Source organism: Rousettus aegyptiacus, unplaced genomic scaffold, assembly GCF_014176215.1.
Source record: "Rousettus aegyptiacus isolate mRouAeg1 unplaced genomic scaffold, mRouAeg1.p scaffold_m13_p_1, whole genome shotgun sequence".
Taxonomy (NCBI): Eukaryota; Metazoa; Chordata; class Mammalia; order Chiroptera; family Pteropodidae; genus Rousettus; species Rousettus aegyptiacus.
In genome coordinates, this window is record NW_023416284.1 from 155919002 (window position 1) to 155942172 (window position 23171).

The 23171-nt window shown below is 37.9% G+C and overlaps 1 protein-coding gene across 6 annotated transcripts in view; it reads left to right on the forward strand.

The window, feature by feature from the left end:
- The window catches only part of TPD52L1 (TPD52 like 1), an 84153-nt gene that overhangs the window by 42434 nt on the left and 18548 nt on the right, over positions 1-23171 (forward strand). For all 6 annotated transcript variants that reach the window (XM_016161341.2, XM_016161342.2, XM_016161343.2 and 3 more), the window contains exons 2-3: positions 10036-10151; positions 18031-18179. In XM_016161341.2, coding sequence (XP_016016827.1) covers positions 10036-10151; positions 18031-18179 — 265 coding nt within the window. The remainder of the gene's footprint in view (positions 1-10035; positions 10152-18030; positions 18180-23171) is intronic.

The following is a 23171-nucleotide window of genomic DNA, read 5'->3' on the forward strand; positions in this document are numbered from 1 at the left end:
CCGGCCATGGAAAGTTTTGAAGGCTAGTGTAAGAATTTTCAAATTTAGGCTGGAAGTGATTGCATCCATTGAATGTTTTTGAACTAGGTTTTGACACAATGAAAATAATGTGTTCAAAATATTGATTTGAGTGTCATATAAACTGGGTGGTGGGGAAGGAGAATGCATGTAAGGAGATAAAATTTAGCTAAGATTTAAATAGTCTGAGTTTGTGATGATAAAACCTTAATCACTGTCATACCAACAAAAATTAAAATGGGTAGATAAATATTATAGATAATGAAAAGATATGGAATGGGCGGCTAGACGACATGATAGTTTAATTTTTTTTTCTATCCTAGGGGATTAACTCAGCAAACATTAATTGAACAACTTCTATATGAGAAGGTTTAGAAGACGTAAGTCCACCCTGGACCCTCCTCAGTGCTCAACGGTGGGGAGGCTGCAGACATTAAAGTTACAGACCTTGGCTTTCAGGAAGCCTCAGTCTTGCTGAGCAGAAAGTTTTACGGAGGGTTTTCTGAGGTGGAATAGAGAGACATTTTAGTTCCTGTCCAATTGCTGCAAGAGGTGTTGCGGTCAGGTTGAAAAAAGCATGAACTCTGTAACCTGACAGATTTGCATTCAGTGCTTAAGTCCACCATTTATCAATCATGTGAGGTTGGGTCAGTCATTTAACATGTTGAGCCATCATTTCTTCATTTGCAAAATGAGGAAACATAACCTAGAGAAGACTATTCTTCATAGATCTTTTGCATTTCTTCCCATCTTTCAAGCAGAGACACTGACAGTTTTTTTTCTAGACTAACCTTTCAAGGATGTTAATAGGTAACAACCTTAGAAGATATAGTGCCTCTCTCTATAGCAGCAGCCAGGTTCACTTACAGTCCTGTAGAATGAAGATGGTGTCTCCCACCAAGGTATAAGTCAGGCAAATTCGCTTGCTGCCTATTAAAATGGATCAGATTCCCTGAGCTCAGAGTTTTTTATCTGTGATGCAGACCCACCATGTGAGCATTTCCCATCTAGGTCCCTCCATGTAACTTGCCTGTGAATCTTGTTGGCAAGGGAAGCAAACCTGAATGTGGTGGTCATGCTGCTAGCTATGTGATGAGTCTGATCCCAGGAGTCTCGGGTCTTCTGCCAGCATCCATGAAACTGTGGCAGGCTAACTTGTTAGCTCACAAGTTGCATAAAATTTGAAATCCTTTATCTTAATGCTATCTGCTTAATGTGTTTCTAGGGAGGATGAGACGAGATATGGCCTGTAACACACCTGGCACATAGCATGTGATTAAAAAGAAAACATTTATTCTGCATCTTTTAAGAGAACAATTGAGCAGCTGCTGAGAGAAAGTTCCCACAGTGATAGCAGCAGTTATGCCCTTTTCAGTATGGTCTCTGTGTTCAGGGAGATGCTTTGTCTTAGTTTCAAGATATATTTTGGTGCGATTCAGAGAAAGGGACCCAAAAAAGTTTGAGAACAGAAGATTATTATACTGCTTCATTGCAATTGTGGGTCCAGTGTTCCTTAGTAACTTCTCTCAAGGCCAAGAGATATCATGAGGTAGCAATTGGGAAGCCTGATAGTAATTCTTTAAACACTGAAGTAGGGTTGAGCTGGGGATAAGGAGAAGTAAATATGGTTCATCTATGATGGTTATCTGTGAGAGAGGAAAAGGGGTTGGGGCCTAGGGAAGAGGAGAGAAATTGCAGTTTGAATAAGAAAGAAGAAATTATCCCTATCAGAAAGACTGATAGTTCCCAGAAAAGATTAGCAGAGGAGGGAGTGTCATCCTTTCAAATCTCTTGAGATTCTGTAGTCACCTTTGCACATTAATGTCACAGTAGTGGCTGCTGTTTTCAGAGACACTTTCTCAACAGTGGTTCTAGACACAGTGAGCATATTTTGCTTTTGGTGTGGTCTGCTCATACATCATCATGCTAGAATAAATCATTCTAGAAAATGCAGGATGTCAGGAGGAACAAAACTGGCTTTCTGTCATTCTGTTGCTTGCATTCTAGTACAAGAAATAAGATGTAGTCAAAGAGACTTAACATGGGGGATAAAATAGCAAGTACCTGAGAGCTGCAGGTGCTGATGAAGTGCTGTGTGATGATGAGACCAGGGCTGACCATTGCTGAGGGCGAGACCGGCTCCAGAGCCCTCCTAGTCTTCAGAGCCCACTCTCACCCCTCACCCCAGGCTCTTTCATCTTCCTAAAAAAGACATTATGCCAGTGGAAAGAGCCTTTAAACCCAGACGGCCAAGAATGCGCAGGTAGGTCCTGGGTTGTAGCGCAAAGCCAATAGAAGCCTACACAGGGCTATTGAAGGAAACTGTTGAGCGCTTCCTTCTTCAGGTCTCAGAATCTCTACCATGTACTTCATCTCTGACGCAGCTTTACTTATTTCCCAAACCGGACTTTGAACTTTGAGACTGGACATTACCTGTGTCAGGCTTCTCGGAAAACAGCCCAACTTGTTTTAGATCCTCTAGTGACTCAGATCATCAATTTGGAGACACCTAACTCTATGCTGCCACCTCTGGCCTTATAACTGAAATGTAACCATGATTCTGACTTGGCCTATGCTGTCGGGAGGCCCGTGCTATAAAGGACCAGGCATGGTGAGCCCAGCCACAAACATTGGAGTAAAGAACGTTCACCTGTCATTTCTCAGGGCAGATAAAGAATACAGTTCCTAAAGACAAGCCTACAGTTGGGGTCTGCACCAATCTTCCCAAATCTAAAAGACTCAAGAAACTATAGGAATCCAGTTTTATACCCTCACCTCCAGGAAATTCCTGGTTGGCCTCTCCAGAGATATTCACTATAGTATCTCCAATGATGTCTTTTAGCAACCTGAGGACAGATTAATAGTTTCTAATTTTTTCTCTCTCATAACACTTGGATTTTATAAACAATTCAGATTAAGGATGAATATCAGTCAGGAACTAATATCAGATTAGGAACTAACTAATATCAGATTAGGAACTAACATTTTCTCATTATTATACGCTGGGTACTGTGCTAGGTATTTTGCAAAACTAACTCTTGACAACCTACCCTTGAGGGTAGACATTATTATACCCATTTTACAGATGAAAAGACTGAGTTTCACACTATGATCATCACAAAATTGAAATGGATAGAGCTGGAATTCTTTCTGAGATTGGGTTGTCTCTATATCAACAAACTATCTTGCAATCGCCTAATGAGTCATTAATCAAAATACTAAGATAAATTCTGCAGGACAGAGTCTGGTCTCTTCTAGGAGTCAGTAGTTTGAGGAAAAGAGGCTTAAGGGGCATAACAACCAGGAGAGTATGCAGTTGTGGATTGAATATTGGTTTGGGCAAACCAGCTCTAGATACATCATGGGATCAACTGGGGACCTTTGATATGGTCTGGTTTCTGATAGGATGGGAAAAGATGAGAAAGTTTTCTGGAAAAAAAATCAAGTTACAAAACTGTTATCTTGTTTTTTTAGATATATGGATATATCTACATATATATGTTTTATATAAATTATTAGATTATACATTAATATATTAGATTTTAAACATATTTGTCCCTATTTTTCAAAGCTAAGATGCTAAAGAGTTTAAGATACCCATTGTTTTATATACCACTAAGGAAGAAAAATGCCGCCAATTAATTGTAAGATACCATAGATTGAAAGAGGCATCCTGATTTCAGAAACATTAAGTGGGTAAAAAAAAAAAAAGCGTGTATAATATATAGCAAAAGATCTGGAGAGATGTACATGAAGTTTTTATAGTGGTGACCGCTGGGAGATAGGAGTATGATTTGTCTTTAATTTACTTATCTGCATATGCAAATTTCCTACCATGCTGCTCTCTCCTTGCTTTGCTCTTTACCCTATTCTCCAAGGCTAGAGTTAGGTGACCCCAGGCCCTGGCATAACTCGTTTGCAAGTCTTAGTGTGTCGTTCCTTATGGTTCAAGCCTTGTTTCAAGGATGTAGTAGGAATGTTAAGCTCCCACTCTATTGTTCCTAGCACTTGAGACCTCTGCCAAATCCAGGGCAACAGGAACACACACCTTTAAAGCCACATCTACTATGCATGCATTCAATAATAGGCTAAATAATAAGTTACTGATAAATGAATGGAGAGCAGATCAATGATGGAGATCCGTGAGACATAATATTTAGATTTTTTGTGATAGGTTTAGAAAATATGCAGAAATGATTCTAATAAATAAGCTTATTTTATATCTTTAATTTCTACCCTCCTAGAATTAACATGTATAATTTTTTGTGCACTTAAAGATAATCATGAATTCAGCCTTAATGAGATTAGCTCAATAGTTTTTCCCATGGGGAATAAACAGAGATATTTTGAAATTTTATGTTGCTTGAGGTTATTTTTACCAAGCATCATAAAGAAAGCATAATTAAGTAATAAATATTACAGTCTTAAATTTATTATTTAAAACATGGTAAATTTTTATTTAAGCTACTTTATTGCATTTTTTCTTATGAAGTCCTGTGATAATTTTGTATTCTTTTTAAAAGTATAGGCTTTTCTTCTTTGCTTGGTTATATAGCTGGATTTATTTGTTAATTCCTTAATATGGTCCACTAACATATACTTGCAAGGTTATTTTGCTATTTGAAAGAATCTCTGTAACTTTTATGTATTTTCCAACAACTCATCTGAAATCGTAGTTTGTAACCATTTTAACTCACGACTCTCTGTACTGTTTCAGTCATGTGTGTGAAGCCATGACCTAATTCACTGAAGTGCTTGACAGGGTGCCTTAAAAGTGTATGGGTGCCAATAGGTGATTTCATTTCAAGGTTGAAGGCGGCACTTTAATCCAAAACTCACTTCTCATTTGCACTTGCCAACATTTTGTTTACTATTCTTCAAACATTTGTAAGAGAGGGGAGGGTATAAGCATAGGAGTCAGACTAGACTAAGAACTAACAGCTTCTGACTGAGCCAGACCCTTAACCCACATATCGCAAGCGAGGGTCCTTGTCCACCAGATGAGGACTAGCCACAATGACTTCTGTTTTGGGATCTGATTCAGTTTGTTGTGTTATTCAGCCCCACAGGTGGCACTTAAATGAATCATCACTGGTCAATTGTAGGTATAGTGGAAATAGGCACATGATAGAGTTTGGCAAGTACTCTAAGACACGCTTGCTTCCAAAGGGTGTTATCTGGCCAATAAATAAGTACAATTCCTACATTAGAGTCAGACCTGTGGATATTTGTTACCTTTACTAAAACAAGTCTATATATTTTATTGCATGCAAATGAAAGTAAAATGACTGTCTTTAGGTGGATCATAAATTTTGCTCAAACTATATGGTGCACATATGTGCTCTATTTTTATTTTTTAAAAACCTATACCTAAGCCCTTAGGTTTTAGGTAATGGAGAATGAAAATAGATTTAGGCCATTCCAATGCAATGATTTTTAAAACCCCTTAAAATAATGTTCAGTTTTTTGGTGAAATTACCCCCTAGCTCAGCTTTCTCCTCATCAGCTCCCCTTTCCCTTGCCTTGGTTAAGGTGGTATATGTTATATGGAAGAAAGAAAGGCCCCTATAGTGCCTTGTTTTCTCTGCTGGCTCTTTGGGCAGCTGGCCCTACAATGTCCTCTGGTGCTGACATTTTCTGCAGACATTAATTCATGATCTTGTCATCTTTGGCTGGATTGGGGCCTAGTAGCCCTTCCAATGTGATTCAGCCTCACCTTGGCTCTCTCATTTGTGGAAAATTTTCTTTACCTCCTCCATCCAGACTTGTGGCCAGGGCCAGTAACTCAAGTGCTTCCTGCAGGGGCGCCAGGTGACAAGGTACTGTGTGGACCTCTGGATCCCATGTGTGATTAACTGACCGCAAATGTGTCATTTGGGGAACTAAACACAAAGGGCCAATCTACCCAACCATTCAGCACTTGCCCAGTTTATAGGCACATGGCTGTGTTCCAGGTTGCTGTGGGCTAGCCTTAAACAAATATTTTTCTAGGGCTCAAAAGAGAGATTAGGATAGCCTTCCTACACCAGTCAGGGACCAGGGAAGAAGCAGATGGATAGCATGCCCAAAAGGGGCACCTGATTTAAGAATTTAATAAAAGAACTACTAGAAAGATAGGAAAAGTTAAGGGAAACAAGCAGTTGGGGTGTCTCAGAACAACAGCAGCGGGAAGTCAGCACAGTCCCTAGTGGGTAGGGTTCTTGGAACTTGATGAGAGCTGAGCTGTAGAAGAGGGCTTCCTAATAGTTCCTATGGCTTTTAGTATTGAAAAGCTGAAACCTGCCAGTGCAAGCCCTCTTCTGCAGTTCAGCTGGTTTCTGGGAGTAAGACTGAAAGATCCATGATGTCCCTGAGGAGTGGGACTTGTGACAGATAGGGCTAAAGGCCAGTGTAAAATATCTCACTTTATAAAGTTTGTGTACCTCCCCCCTAAAGAGTAGAAGCTTTCTGCTGGAGAGTCTGTCTGTCCTTAAATTCATTAGAAGTTTCCCAATTCATGTACTATCAATTAAAATGGATTTTAAGATTTCTTTTCTTCCTAGAATATAGGAAGATACTAAAGATGTTTGATGTCTTGAAAAGTCCTAAGCTCCTAGAACTATTTTGTCTATCCCCTGGCCTGGCACATGTATTCTCACATGTCCAAGAGAGGAAAAGTTTGAGAATTTGGGTTCCAGCTAAATTTGAGCAATATCCCTAAGTTCCTGGGCCAGGCTGAGTTGGGAAGAAGACCAGAATATTTTACAGGCCTGTATCATAGTGTTTCCTAATCTCCAATGCAGGGGGCAGCTTATCTGCTGGGCCCATCTTTTAAACCTGTGCTTGGAATTGCTGCTGATTCTTGATTTAGACAGTTATCCTAGAACAATGACTAAAAATACATTGGCCACATTTAAACATAAGTACGTACTAGCAGAATTAAATGACTGTGCTTTTTTCCCCTTTAAAACATTTATTTACATTGTTGTACTAAGAGCCTAGAGATATTCTTATAGATTACTGGTGCTTACAAGAAACTGGCACAGCCTTTCCAGGGAATAATTAGGCTATAGTTTCTCAATGTCCATGTCCTTAGATTCTAATGTATAAGAAATCAAGATTTTATCAATGACATGGCCAGGAAACATTCACTCCAACTTCCCAATAAGCAGGATAAATTATCATTTATACATGAGACAAAATGCTGTACACCATCAAAAATTACACATTAGAGTTGTGGTTTTAGACATAAAGGATTTTCATGATGTCCTAATGAGTGAATAAATAAATCAAGTTCACAACAGTAAATTTACATAAAAATATGTAAGAATATATGGACAAATGCATAGGAGAAATATCAGTAGGGATAAACCAAAGGGATAATTATTTCTGGATAGTGTGATTAATAGTGATTGTAATTAATAACGGATAATTTTATTTTACTCTCTTCTATAATAAACAGGTATTACTTATGAAAAAGAACATTATTTAGTACTGACACGCCTCTCGAGCACATAGGGGAGATAAGGATCTGACGAACTTGGGTCAGACAAATCTTAATACTCTGAATTCTTATCACGAAGTTGTTTTGGACCACCCAGGAAGTGGGCATTCAAGCTGCAAGTGCACATGTAGTCCCTCTCAGCGTTTATCAGTTCTCAGGGGAGGATCTTTTGGTCTGTCCATTCAGTGCTGAGCATCAAGGCCATGTTCACTGACTTGTGTTAGGGTATCAGTAGTGACACAGGTGCTGATGGTATACCGTTGGTTCAGACAAAAAGATGTGGGTACAGTCAACTCAAAAGTGAGGCCGGCTTCAAAAGAACTTTGTAAATTGAGCCATATTTTTGCTCTCTTTAACTAGAATGTTCTCATTTTGTAGGATAATTATTTACCTTTTTCTCTTTTGACTTTTGACAAAATCTGTTTTAAATTGTTTTATCAAATAATAATACTAAATACGCAAAAGAATATTTACAAAATAAGTTTAAAGTACAGAAAATACTCATGCACAGAAACTTGGAGTCCAGAAATGGAGCATTAGCATTAGTGCCGTGGAGATCACCTGTAGGTCCCCCATTGCCATCGTCCCCTCCCACCCCGACAAAGAAAACCATGGTCCTGAGTGTTTTATCATTGCCTTTGCTTGATAATTTTATCCCTAGACAATATTTTATTTCGATTTTCCATGGTTTTGGACTTCATATAATTGGAATCATACTTTTTTGTTTTTCTGCAACTTGTATTTTTCATTCAGCATCTTGTTCCCTAGTTTCATTCACGTAGTATACATTCACTCATTTCACTATTACCCAGTCTTTCTGTGTAAATGGACCACAATATACTTACACATTCTCCTGTTTATGGACTTTTATATGACTTAATGTAATGGTCTTTTGCTTCCATGAAAGTTCTTATTAATGATCTCTGATGCTGGTATATAAGTGTCTCAGGCATATACATGGGTATGGATTTGCCTGATTGTAGGGTGTCTAAATGTTCAACTTTGTTAGGTAGTGTTAATTATTTCCTAAGTTATTTGTGTTTATTTATATTCTTGCCAGCATTGTATAAAGGTTTCTGTCTTACACAGCCACCAACTTTCAGTAATGTCCAACTTTAACTTTTTGATAATCCAGTGGGTGTAAAATGATTTAATATGTACTTTCCTGAACATCACTGAGGTTGAGCATGTTTTCTTGGGTTTATTAACATTCGTGATTTCTATGTATAAAGAAACTGTTTAGGTCTTTTGGTCCATTTTTCTTTTGGGTTATTAATATTTTAAAATTTGGTTTGTAGGTATTCTGTATGTGCTAGGAATGAATTTTTTGATAGTTATACATGTGAGAGATATCTTCTTCAATTGAGTGACTTGTCTTTTCATTTTCCACTTAGTACATTTGATGAAGAGGCATACTTAATCTTATCCATCCTTTCTTTCATAGATCCCCTTTTTTGTGTCTTAAAAAAATCCCTTCTTACCTAGAAGTTCATAAATATAAATTCCTATATTGCTTTCTAAAATGTTTATAGTTTGATTTCTCTGTATGAATGGCGAAAGGGTTCAATTTTATTTTTTCTATATAGATAACTAACTGTTGGTTTCAAGACAACTTATAAGACTTTCCTTTCCCCACAGATGTATAAATGCCAGCTCTGTCGTAACTTCTGTCATAAATGAGCCTCCTGTATATGCGTGGGCCTGTTTCCTGGGCCCTCCAGAGAACATTCGCATTTAAGTTGATCAGATGCCAAGGGACTCCATTAGAGAACTTCTTTATATTTTTAATAATAAGGCATTTCTCTCACATAACAAGTTAGAAGTTGAACCATGCTGGGTTAGCCTGTGGCACAACAATGACATAAAGAACCCAGGCACTTCTCATTTTCCCTCTGACAAAATTAGTTTTTTCATGATGTCTCCTCACAACTGCAGCTGCTCCAGATCTTGTATCTGTCCATTACTACATCTGAAGTGGAAAAAAGTCTTAACACTCTGAATTCTTATCTCATAGTTGCTTTGGAACATCCTGGTAGTGAGCATTCAAGCTGCAAGTGCACATGCAGTCCCACTCAGGGTTTATTAATTCTCAGGGAAGGCAGGCAGGTGGTCTGGAGAGAAGTATTCATTTCCAGTTCACTTTATTGTCGAAGTGTAGCCCGGAGGGGACACAGATTTATGTAGGGTCTTACCTTATACTCTTCTCCTTGAGTGGCCCTGGACTTTATCTTCTGTCCCCTGCGCCCCATGAGACAGCAAAAACCAAAGCTGGAATTTATCTGGATGGCAAATGTAGAACTAATGAAAACTTGTTTTGTTTGCATATCTGGCTGCCGCCTTTCACTTAGTGTTTTTGGTTTCTTAGTATTTCCTTTGTTAGCAGCTCATCACACATTTAGAAAGATTTTTTTCCTTAAATTTTTAGTTCTTTTTTAATGGGTGGGTCAGTGTATCTAGAGTTGCAGACTATGGAAGTAGAAGTTGATTAAATTCATTTTTAAAATTGCATAATATTTCATCAATATCGCCTAAAGGTTTGTTGGAGACTGAACCATTACAAGGAAGAGATGAAGACACTGTAACCAGTGCTGACTTCTCTAACATGCTCTCTGAGGAGGAAAAAGAAGAGTTAAAGGCAGAATTAGTTCAGGTATGTTTAGTAATCTACTTATTTTTGATATGTCTATCTCTGCATCTTGAAAGTTATTATTACTTTGGTATGTCCTGTATTACAATGATGTGGTTTTTTATTCAATTTTATATATCAAATTTGCGATATATCGAATTTAATAAATGATATATTGTAAGATGACATTTTTTCCCAGGGTATTCTTATAATGCTGATTATCCATTACCTGTTGGTTACAGTTTATTATGCTGCTTAAGCAACAATGATAATTAGTTGTAAATATGCACCTCTTTTTTTTTTAAGCATCATAGTACAGTGGGAACAATAAATCACAAGCCTGGTGGAATTCCTTCAAGACCTTGCTACAAGTACTAACTGCTGTTCATTAGTAGTTCTTTTTTGTTTTAGGTCAGCAACTTAGCTCAGCAAATACTTTGAAATGATTTCGTTTTGTAATGAAAAAGTCAATCATAGAAGCAACTGCATTGATTGAATTGTATACTCTTTTGCAGAATAGAACGCTGGGGGTATGGTGGAAAGTGACGATGAATATAGGCTTCATTAGATCTTGTGTAGTTGCTTGGGCATCTGGACCTACAGGAGAGGAGGATATCTGGCTCATCGTGAATACAACTCTTTATTCAAGCCTTTTGTTTGCAGCACCCGTCAACCCTTAAACATTTTGTTAAGGAGTGGTACATTGTAGAAGGAAAGGGGGCTTCTCAAATAGAATGGACAGTAGGGCAGGAGGGGATAAGACTAGCATTCCCTACCCATTCCTAATTCTTGGCTTACTGAGCAGGAAACTCCTGGTCCAGCCAGAAGCAAGGCTTCACCCTCTTGCCATGGCCTCTTCTGCTGGCTGGGGACAGAGCTTTGAGCTCCCCCTTACTCTCACCATGCTTTGTCCACTACAGACTCTTCAAGCTCCAATGTTCTGGCAGCTTATAACATAAGAATGTTCAGGTGCTTTCTCAAGACACACCCTAAAATAACTTTATTACAAAATAAAAGAGCAGCTTGTTCCTTGGGTACAGTGGAACTTATGTCAGTAAGCACAGTATCTCAGATCAAATAGCCTGCTTCTTTAGCTGGGTTTGTCTGTGACCACTGATCCAGAACCGCCCAGTTTACCTCAGATTGGCCACACATGCCAGAGTGCACAGACCGAAGTCAGCCTTAATGGAGAATGTATCAGCTCCGTGTTTTCTTAAGACTTGAAGTTCTGGTTCATGACCCGTTCATGTCAGTTGTGATGTCCAAAAGTTACATTCTGTAGACTGGTGTAAGCTAACTGATTCTAAGCTATAATTAACTCCTTCACATTTTAAGCTCAGATACAACCTCTATAAGAGACCGATTTTTATAATATGCATTGATTTTTCGAGATTCTGGGATTACCAGATTACACACACATACATACATATATCAATGTATTTTCGTGCCTTTTATATTTTCAAAATGTTAAACAATAAGCATGTATTTTATAATAAAGAGAGTAAACCTTGGTTCTAAATGGAGGCACCATAAATGTTACAAAAAAAAAAAAACAGTATTTTTTTTCCAGAAATTCTTGTCTTATTTAGTTACATTAATAAGCTTCCAGCATGTCTCATTCCTAAGACTTTTTAAGCCTGAGTTCTGAAAATAGCACCACACTCCTTTTACAGTGTTCAAGTTGCCAGGATTCACGTTTTCAGTCTTCAGAATGCATTAGCCTCCATGCTTCCTGTCTCTTATTTCTGGATTCTTAAATGATGAAGAAGGACCGCATCTTGCCAGAAGTAGCATCATGACTTTCATGGGCACAGCTATATGCCCCAGGCCTGGTGAAAAACAGAGAAAGTGTATCTTTGCTTTTTCTCTGTTCTCATTTCCATTTATTCTCCTTCCACCTCAAACCACCTCTGCTTTATGCTGATTCTTTTCTTAAATATTCTTTTCTCATCTCTTCTACAAGTGTAGGTGCATGCTTGTGTGTGCATACATGCACCCCAAGTCAGGTTCTTTCAGGCCACACCTGTATTCATGTTACCTCTGGTGCCGGGGTTTAATAATAACAAGAACACAGAGAGCCATCTTGACAGTCCCACTTCTGGCCAACTGAAGAACTGAGACATCCTTTAGATAGTTCAGCTTCTCTGCCTCAACTCTCCAGTCTTCCTGGGCCCATCGTCTCAAGCAGCCCCTCCCTGTGTCTGAGGGAGGACCCTACTGGGTCTGTTAGCTACTTGGGTAGGAGGACACCTGCCAGGCCAGCCTATTAGATTGCCTTTGAGTCAGACAATCAGTTGTGGCCATGATTTAAAGCAAGACCTTTGAGTATAAGGACTTATTATCTCTGGATGCTTTGCTTAGTCAGGGGTCCAGTCTCCTCTTCAGTACATTCCTCTCCATAGATCCTCCTCCTGTCTTCTGGCTCAGCTGGATCCCTCCTCCTCACTGCTTTATCCTGCGCTGTTCTTTGTTCATATTCCCATGTGGATGCCCGTAGACTTCAGGGGAACTTCTCACTCCATTTGCCATGCTTCCAACACATTGCTGTGTGCTTACCAGGTGCTGGGAAGTCCTGTCCATGTGGTAGGAGATGTAAATGATCCGGTATTGTCCAAAAGGCTACATCTTAGATGAAGTCTACATTTTAAAAAGAAGAATTTGTTAACACTATTTAGTCTTTATTTTATTATCGTGGCCATTCAATGTGTCCTTTTAAAAGTTCCTTCAATGTGAGTCCAGTATCACCTCTAATCTGACACAACGGTTTGTGTATAGCAGGTGTACGATAAGATTTATATTTAACTTGAGTTACTTTATAGTTTTAATGAATATATTTGCAAATACTAGAAGTAGATTATGCTTTTTGCCAATATATTAAGAAATATTATTTTGTTTCAGAGATTTGTTCTCAGTTGTCTTATTACCAGCTACTCTTGAAATCTTTTCTGAGGTCTTTACATATTTATTCTGTGGAGATTTTTTCCCCCTCTTTCTCTTTTTTAAATAAACTTGCTCAATATTTCTGTGCTACGAATATCCTATTCCCACTCTCATCTCACTAAACTGCATTTTATGCTTAGTATTCCTTATTATGACTTGGCTTTTGAAAAGGATGAAGTGTTGGCATTAGTACAGTAAATTCATATTGTATAACAATCAAATACTGCCAACATCCCCTCAATAAAATGACAAAACAAAAAGTAGGCATTAATAGAATTAGGAAAAATACCAGACAGCATTATCAAGTAAGCAGAACCTATTTTCAGATTTTCTCCATTTCTTTCTTGGCTCTACTGTCTTTATTGTGTGGTTCCCCAAGAAGAACACACAGTGCCCTGACCCCACTCCCCCCACCTCACCATTTAGACTTACAAAGACGTGCCTTGGGCTCTTGACCTTTCTTTCTTCAAAATCTTCATTCTTTCTGGACTGAGCTAGTAAACAACTAAAGTGTTCCTAACCAATAATGTCTTATTGTAACTCCCCTCTGTATCAGGGTTATCCAGAGAAACAGAACCAGTAGGATGCGTATATATGTATATAGAAAGAGATTTATTTTAAGGAATTGGCTGATGTAATACAGAGACCAAAAGGTTCCCAGATCTATAATCAGCAAGCTGGAGACTCCAGGGGAGCCAATGGTGTAGCTCCAGTTTAAAGGTCAGCAGGCTTAAGATTCACAATTTGAATCTAAAGACAAGAAAAAAAATACCGTCCCAGCTCAAACACAGTCAGGCAGGAAGAGTTCCCTCTTACTTGAAGAACAGTCAGCCTTTTTGTTCTCTTTAGCCTTGGATGAGGCCCACCAATTTTGGGCGGACAATCTGCTCTACTCAATCTGCCAATTCAAATGTTAATCTCATGCTGGAGCATCCTCACAGACACATTCAGAATAGTGTCTGGTCAAATGTCTGGGCACTTCATGCCCCCATCAAGTTGACACATAAAATTATGCATCGAATCTTCCCAGATAGTATCTGCATTTTAATCTTAGTTCTTCTAGTCTCTTAGCCAAAGGACAGGAGTAACCAGAAGAAGAAGCAGGACTTGAGGCACTGTATGCAAGAGATCAAATATTCTTACTCCTAGACATCGTACAGAGGATTAATAGTTGATGAAAGTTTTTCTTTTTATGGATTTAAGTTAAATATTTCATATAATCTAGCAGATAAAATAGAAAACTAAATTTTCCATATCTTCTCACGTAAATTTCAAATCGAAGTTAACTTATTAACTAATTCAACTTATTAACTGATTTTTTGCATTTTTTATGGAGGTAAATCGATATAAAACAAAATTAAATATTTTAAGGTGAACAATTTAATAGCATTTAGTACACTTACAATGTTATGAACCAGCACCTCCATCTAGTTCCAAAACATTTTTATTACCCCAAAAGGAAACCCAAAACTCATTAATCAGTTGCTTCCCATTTTACCCTTCTTCCCTACAAGCACTCATCTTTGGGGAATATACCTAAGAGTGCAATTGCTTGATCATATGGTAATATTATGCTTAAATTTTTGAGAAACTGCCAGAATGTTTTCCACAGAAGCTGAGCCATTTTACATTCCCACCAGCAATGTATAGGGGTTCCAGTTTCTCCACATCTTCGTCAGCATTTGTTCTGTTCCTGTTAATTCATATTTAAATAGTTGAGTTTAAATATCTAATCTTGGTCATAAATATTTATCCTGCAATGTGATTTTCTAGGGAGTCAAGGAACCAAAGACTGTTAGTTTCTAATGAAAACATGATTAATTTAAAATGAAAGGGGAAACGATATATTAAACACTTTAATTAATGATTTACCTGTACTCCGACTCATTCCAGAAGGAATTTGACATGTCTTACAAGGTTAAAATATAGAGTTTCCATACTACCTGCATCAGAATAACTGGGGGTGCTCGTTAAGTAATGTATGTCCTCTGGCTCCACCAAATTTAAGACATTAAAATCTCAGAGCATTAATATACTAAAAGCTTTGTGAAGGGTGAGTCATTTCATATGGAACCTAAGAATAGACCCAACTAAGTAATCGGGTTCAGGTTTTCATCATTAAAAGTCTCTTCCCCATAAATGCCTTTTAACCTGTGATTTGATTTTAAAGCGTGAGACTTTATATTTCTTTCTTTATATTTCTTTCTTTATCCATGGAGAGATGATATTCAGTAAATTAGTCATTTCGATGTTTCTCTCTCACTATTCTGAGTCAACGATTTCATTAGAAAACTATGAATCCTTTACTCACTGCTCCCCAAATAACAAAATAATATCCTATTGTCCTCCCAATTTTGAATACATTTCTGGGATTCCATAGACATGAGGTTGAGAATATCAAAATGTTTGAGCTTCTTTCTTCTCTGCATCTATAATTTCTTTCTACAAGTTAAATTTTTTCCCATTATTTTAATACACAATGGAAACTACAGTAATACCTGATATGTCAAAAAAAAATTAAAGACTCCCAGTAATTTCAATCGCTCAAAACATATTATTTACCAAAAAGAAAACAGAGAAGGTCTTTCTGATACAAATAAAAGGCTGACATGAAACCCAAGCATTTTCTATGGTAAGAGAGGTAGAGATACAACCTTGAAAAATGTTAGGCAGCAGATTAAATGCAGAAAGACACACTGACAAAATTGAAAAGTAGAAAGAATAGAAGGGTTTACTTGTAGAATAACAATGTGTTCTCATTTAATGGAGAGACTAAAAGCCTTATTCCCTTTGGTGGTTGCTGAACAGAATCCTTTTGCAATAATGAATATATGTTTGTATACTGAAGACTCGTTCATTAAGACAGGGTTCTATTGTTTCTAACATGTTTATGGAATGCATAATTATTTTAGAAAAATTTTAGAAATATTTCCGTGAGCATTAAAAATTTTCATAAACATAAAAAATGGATAACATTTGCTGATATTAACAACCCCAAAATATTGTTTTTTTTCTACTGTAGTATTTAAGATGCTTCGAATTCAGTATTTCTGCTGTTTTGCTTAAATCATTATTTGTATATATGAATGTTCGCAATGCTATTCCTGTCTGTTAACTAATGGAGCAAAATCTTCCTTGCACTAGTAAAAAGATGAATTTTTGCAAAGTTAAATGTCTTTTTTGAAGTACTTTTCTAGCAGCTATGTCTCTGGTGACTCAAGGAGCACATTTGCAAGATGACTAACAGGGTTAGTGATGCACTTTGTGGTCAGAAGTAGAGTGATAACTTTGTACGTGAATGAGACACAGCTGCTCCATTTATTTTTTCAAATAAAAATATCTAGTAAAGTGTCAGCCTTTTATTAACTCCATGCTAATAGAGTACTAATGATTCTCTTCTAGCTTCACAAAGAAAGTCACAAATAGTTATATTTTCAGAAAACAAAGACGTAAGTTTAAGCAATGTTACCAGGACAGTGCATTATAACATACGACAATCAATTAGAATCAAAGGCTTTTTGGAGGTTCGAATTTATTTTCATGGGATATAGCAACATTCTCTAAAATCTGGGTGTTTTACAAAACTCTGTTAGAAATTATATTTGTGAGAGTAATTTTATAGTGGTGAAGAGATTTGCTTTTCTGCAGCAAGAGAGAAAGAGGAAACATGTCTATAAAAGCTTTATACCTGAAGGGTCCCTAACCCCCAGCCTGTGGCCTGGTACTGGTCCATAGCCTATTTAGGAACTAGGCTGCACAGCAGAAGGTGAGCAGCAGGCGAACAAATTAAGCTTCATCTGTATTTGTAGCTGCTCTCCAGTGCTAGCATCACCACCTCAGCTCAACCTCAGATTATCATGAGGCATTAGATCCTCATTGGGGCACTGGTCCCTGGTGCCAAAAAAGGTTGAAGACTGCAGTGCGAATGTTCATAGCAGCTTTATTTGCATTAGCCAAACCCAAATGTCCTTCAGCAGGTGACTAGATACTCAACTGTAGTATGTCCATATAATGGAATACTACTGTGCCATAAAAAGGGAAAAGCAATTGATAATGCAGCAACATGATTTATCTGAAATAATCTCAAGTAATTAGAGTGAAGAAAGCCAGATAAACATGAGTATATACTGTATGATTCAATTTATATAAAATTCTTGAAAATGCAAAATAAACTCTACTGAAAGATCAGTGGCTGCCTGAGAGAGTGAGAGTAAGTGGGAAGAAGGAATTCCAAAGAAGACCTAGAAACCTTTTGAAGGTGATGGATGGATATGTTCACTATCTTGATCGTGGTGATGGCTTCAAAGGAGTATGCATGGGTCAGTATGTATAAGTGGTACACTTATAAATGTGTGTAGTTCATTGTGTGATAATTACACATTAATAAAACTGTCAAAAATTAAAACAACACAAATCTCTCCTTCACACACACCCTTTCCTCCCTATTGCTCTTTTCCTAAGATACTAGCTTGGCAAAACCACAGTGTCTGCTAAATCCGTGCCTCCACCAATGCGGCAGTGTGTGGTTGGCAAAATTAAAAAAACAACACTGACTACTGACACCTGAAGTTGTTTATAAAATAAGGCCTACAGTACAAAACCAGTTTTTTTTTTGTTCAAAAATTATATATATGGACAATTTTAGAAAAATGTTTGGAAGATTAGAAACCAAAAAAATAAGCAGTGTCTATTTTGTAAGAGATTACAGATTATTTTTATTTTTTTCGTTTACATTTTGCTGTATAAATAAATTACAAAAGTTACTTTTGTAACTTTGAAAACTAGAAATCTATTTCTGTTTTTAAATATTAGACTGTCATCTCTCCAGGACGTATTTGCTATAGCCCCACGTGGGCTGTGTCAACGAGAGGGTGCAGAGGCTGTTTTGCAGGCCAGAGGTTTTGCAGGTATACGTTTCAGTTTGTCTGACATCTTTTCCCACCATTTTCCGTCCCATCTGTAGCTTGAAGACGAAATTACAACATTACGACAGGTTTTATCAGCGAAAGAAAGGCATCTGGTTGAGATAAAACAAAAACTTGGCATGAACCTGATGAATGAATTAAAACAAAACTTCAGCAAAAGCTGGCATGACATGCAGACTACTACTGCGTAAGTATATTAACAGAATTTTTTAAAAAGTACTCAGCCTCCTGTCTCACCACTCCTCTATTTTTTTTCCTACGGGGCCTCTTTGGTACTGTGGCGAGAGAAAAAAAAATAGACTCTCTAGAAATAAAATAAGTATGAATGATCATTATGTTGCACATGAAGTGACTCTATAAAGTAGCTTCATGAAATTAAATTTTGTTCACCAAAATTCTGTTTTCACTCAGACCACTTTTTGGGGTTGTATACTTTAAATTTTTTTCCTCTTTACTATATATTTTTAAACATTTGTTAAATATGTATATTTTCTTCTACATTTTTTTATAAAATTGTAACTGGATGTAGAGAGAGGCTGATAGTAGGTAGAGGTAGCAATGATGGACCACAATTACTCCAGTTTTGCTGGGTACCACTTTTGCCTGCCAGCTCCTGAGAACTGAGGCCTAAGACCTTTTGTTCCCGTGTGAAGGTGCCCTTTGTTTGAGGATCTGGATCTCAAAGGAGCCTGATGTTTCCCTACTGTGATTCCTTTAGTTTCCATGTGAAAGGAGAATGTTCTCTCCCCTTTTAACAGCCTAGCCATCCTACAGGCTTCTATGCTTATGTATCCCAAGGACTCATCCAGATAGGGTCAGGGCACAGGCCAGAGGAGGGCAGGATGGAGCCAAGGAGCCCGGCAGTTTATCTCCAGAGGCTACCCAACCTTCCCCAACCTGAAGATTGGGGGAAGGTTGATACCATACATTGATATCAATTTTTATTTTTTTATCAATTTAAACTATATATTATAACACTATATGAACAATCTTCTGAAAAGTGTAGCTGGATTGTACGCACTAAATCAAATGAACTTTTCTGTCAGTGGTTTTAAAGCCTCTGTCTTTGCACTTCGATGGCTTATTCCAATTAATGGCCCTGACATCAAAGGCTGAACAATCTCCAGTTCCCTGGGTCTGTTCACCTCTGTATTTAAGCCAGGTCTAGGGGCTTCATATCACACCAACATGAACTTCCTTCTGGGGTATAAGAAGCAGGCCACTGGCTCTTCTGCTGTGGAAGGGAGGGTATGGGTAGGGAAGGAATATCTGGGAGGAGTGTGAGTCAAGTTTGCTCTAGGTCTGATGGGGGCAAAGTGGGAGATGAGCAGTGAGGAGAGAGATTCATAGTCTTCCTGGGACATGGAATAGGAACAAGCAGGTTAGAATGAGCCTTTTAGCACCTTTACACAGGGAAGACTATGCAGTTTGTATTTTTCTCATATTTGAAAACAAATTGGTTTTATAGTCAGGCAACCTACTTAATATCAAGCTTTTTGTTGAATGAATAGAATAGATTTATCCCCTGGTGTATAGAGTTTGCAGTCTAATCAGGAAAACAGAGTTTTGTTTTTGTTTTTCTTTGTTTTACAAGTTATTAAAAATTACCAGTTAAAAGATAAGTGTGGAAAGTGATGTGGAGGCAAATACAGGATATTTTCCAGGTGGAAAGCTGGAGATTGAACCTTGCTGGGGTCTCAGGGAAACTTTCCAGAGCAAGAGATGCGTAAGCAGAACTCGGAAGGATGAGTCAGAATTTAATCAGGACACAGGGACAGGAGGGACCTCCTGGGGGAGGCAAAGCCTAGTGAAGCCAGCAGGAGAGAAGGCTCTTCCCAAGGGAAGTGGTCCAGTTAATTAGTGGTGTGGAGATAGCAGGAAGTGGCCTTGTGGCAACTGTTAACAGTTATTCTTTATCCACAGATACTACAAAGCCATGAAAAGTATTAAGTGTCTGCTATTAGGCATTATCCAAGGACTAATCTAAACCCTCAGGATATAGAATTCAAGAAGATGGGACAAAGTTCCTACTCTCTTCCTGTGTTGAAAAGAGCAAGAAACAAGTAACAAAATAAACAGATGAGGAAATATTAGGAAGTGCTATCATGTAAACAGCATAGAGTGATGTAGTAAGAGTGACTTGGAGGACAGGGGAGAAACTGCTGTGATAGGGTCCCAACCAGGGAAGTCCTGTCCTGGGAAGTTACCTTGAGCTGACACCTGAATGGTAAGAAAGATCTCTTCTTGTGATGATCTGGGAAAGAGCATTCAGGCAGAAGCAAAAGTTGCTACAAAGACCCTGAGGCTAGACCTAGATTCGCAAGTTTCAGGAGCCCAAAGAAAGTGCCCTGTCTGGAGTGTAATGAGGGGAGAAACTCAGATCCCTGGGGTCTCCCAGACCATGGAGAGCAGTGGGGATTTTCTTCCAAGAGTTCTAGATGCCACTGGAGAGTTTGAAGCAGGAAGCACCCTGTTCCGATTTACTTCTTAGAAAGATAACTCTGGTTATTTTGTGCAATATAGATTGTGGAGAGGCAGGAGTGGAAACTGGAAAGTCATTTATGAGACTATTGCATTAGTCCAGGTGGTGATGATGATGAGGGAGAGTCGTGGACATAGAGGGGACAGAATTTGGGGTAAGGCCAGTGGGATTTCCCAATACTTTGGAGGTGGAGAATGAGGGATCAAATGTGACTCTTAAGTCTTTGAGTTTGGCTGTTGGGTATCAGGACTGTTTACCGCGATGGGAGTATATCATTGTGGTTAAGCCTGTGGAGTACGGACTCCAATGGCTTGGATCGAAACCTAGGTCTCCCTGCATCTGTAAAATGAGATCATATTAGTACCAATTTCATAAATAGTGAGGATTCAATGGGTTAATATTTGTGCAGCATGCAGGACAGTGTCTGACACTTTTGTAGGTATGTTCACTGTTGTAGGAAAAACTAAGATAGGTCTGATGGGGAGACCCAGAATTGTTTTGGCTATGTGAAGTCTTAACTACCCAGTAGGCAAACAAGTTTATAACATGAGAGGGTGACTTGGAAGGGACAGAGATAGACATTTGGAAGCCATCTGCATATTGATGTCATCGAAAGGAGTAGGTAGAACTAGATGAGATTTCCTCAGAGATTATCTAATAAATACAGATGAGGGTGGAGTCATTAACCTTAGGAATGATGTGAACTTCATTTTGTAGGGAAGAATCAATCCTTTTCTTAAGAGGGAGGCGTACATCTATTAACATAATTTTGGAAGAGCATATTCCTCCCACCTTTTTTCCTTGGCTGCTGAGGGAAGAGAGAAAGTCTTAATCATGTTTTTTGTTTGTTTTGTTTTTCTTTGTTTGGGGAGTGGCAGGGATAAGGGTTTATAACAGAATCTGTTTTCTCCATGAATTAGTTAAATCCCTGCTGTTAGGCCCATTCCAGGACAAGTGTATACCTCACACAATGAAAATTTCTATGTGAAGGAATTGAGGTGGGGTTAGGTTGAGTAGAATCAGATTTCAAAGCACTAAAAAGAATTCTAGTTGTCAGAATTGCAGGTGATTCCCAAAGGCAATACTTTGCATACTGATTAAGTAATCATGACCTATTTTGTTTGATTTAGAATGAGAAGAAAATTTGTGGTATGGTAATGAAATATCTTGGCATATTTTAGTCTATGGTAGGATTCGAATTGGAATAGGACTGGATGAATAGGAATAATCAATTACACAGCAGACTGAAATTTTCTCCTTGCTAGAAGGGTAACCACACGGTAGTAGGTTAAAAGATCACCCGTGTCCAGGGTTTGTTGTTGCTGTTGTTTTTGTCATAGCTTTTTACTTGCCTTCTTGATTTGAGAGAATCTAAGAGCAGATACAAAACATCCCCTCATCTTTTTAAAAAACATTTTCCACTGCTTTTTTTTATGTTGTCCTTAAGCTTAAAGGTGCCCCAGGGGCTGTATGTGGCTTTTGGGTGTAGTGGTGGGGAGGCCACTAGAGAAGAATTTGAATCTCTTCTGTTGGAAGAAGAAGAAAGAATTCAGAAATGCAACATTGTGGTGGGCCATTTAAACTGATATGCTTCATTTTAATTAATAAGTGTTCGGCCTTTGCTTACCCATGAGATTCCCTGACAAATAAACCTCTCTGAGTTGCACCACAGACCAAATGGTCTACAAAGGGGAAAAGGGTTTGGAAAGGAATTTAAAGCATGCCATCTTTTTGAGGAGTTTAATAACTTCATCCTATATAAGAACAAAACTCTAATGTTTGGCATTAAAATAATGCAGTGTTTGAAAATCAAAGTTTAGTTTATGATTTATTTACTCTTTGATTTTGCACTTCCAAGACTTCTAGGCCATTTTGTTCAGTAATGGTTATTATCTCTTTTTATGAAGAGCCTGTTGTAGCACTGTTGAGTTCAGAAGTGGCTGTAAAGATTAAAGACCTAATTTTAATAGGCACATATAGCCAGACTCTCATTCTGTTGTTCGTTCTTTTTACCTTTTGGCTTTCATCTTACCACACAGACAGGAAGTAGATTCTTTTTTTCTAGATTCAGGAGGTAAATCTGTGTTTTGATAGCATGTTTAGGGAATCTTTGGAAGAAAATAAGCCTAAATATTTTTTGTCTTTGGTGAAATGCTGCATAAGAAACCATTACTGTTCTCTTTCAAATCCCATAATAGAAAAATGTTTTCATGCTATAGAATATCTTCTTGTAAAAAGACTGTTAAATTTTAAATTTTTTCTTCTATTCGTGTATAGAAAATTAAGACAAAACATTTGAAAAGACGACAGGCATTTTTATTATTAACACTGACTTTCAAATTAGTAAGACGTGACAAGAGGAATCTACATGAAAAGTCAACAGAATTCCTGTTACTCAGCTTGCACCGAAACTTACCCCACATACTGCAGACACCCTTGTTAGCATGCTGACCAAATAGCTAACCTGTCCTAGCCATAAAATGCTGTCCATTCGTAAAAGAAGATGTGGTATATATATAACAGAATAATATTTGGCCACGAGAAAGAAGGAAATTCTGCTGTTTGTGACACTATGGATGGATCTTGAGGGCACTATGCTAAGTGAAATAAGACAGAAAAGACAGATACTACATAGTATTATTTATATGTGGAATCTAAAAAAAGTTTAAAAAGGCTACACTCTTAGAGAAGAAGAAA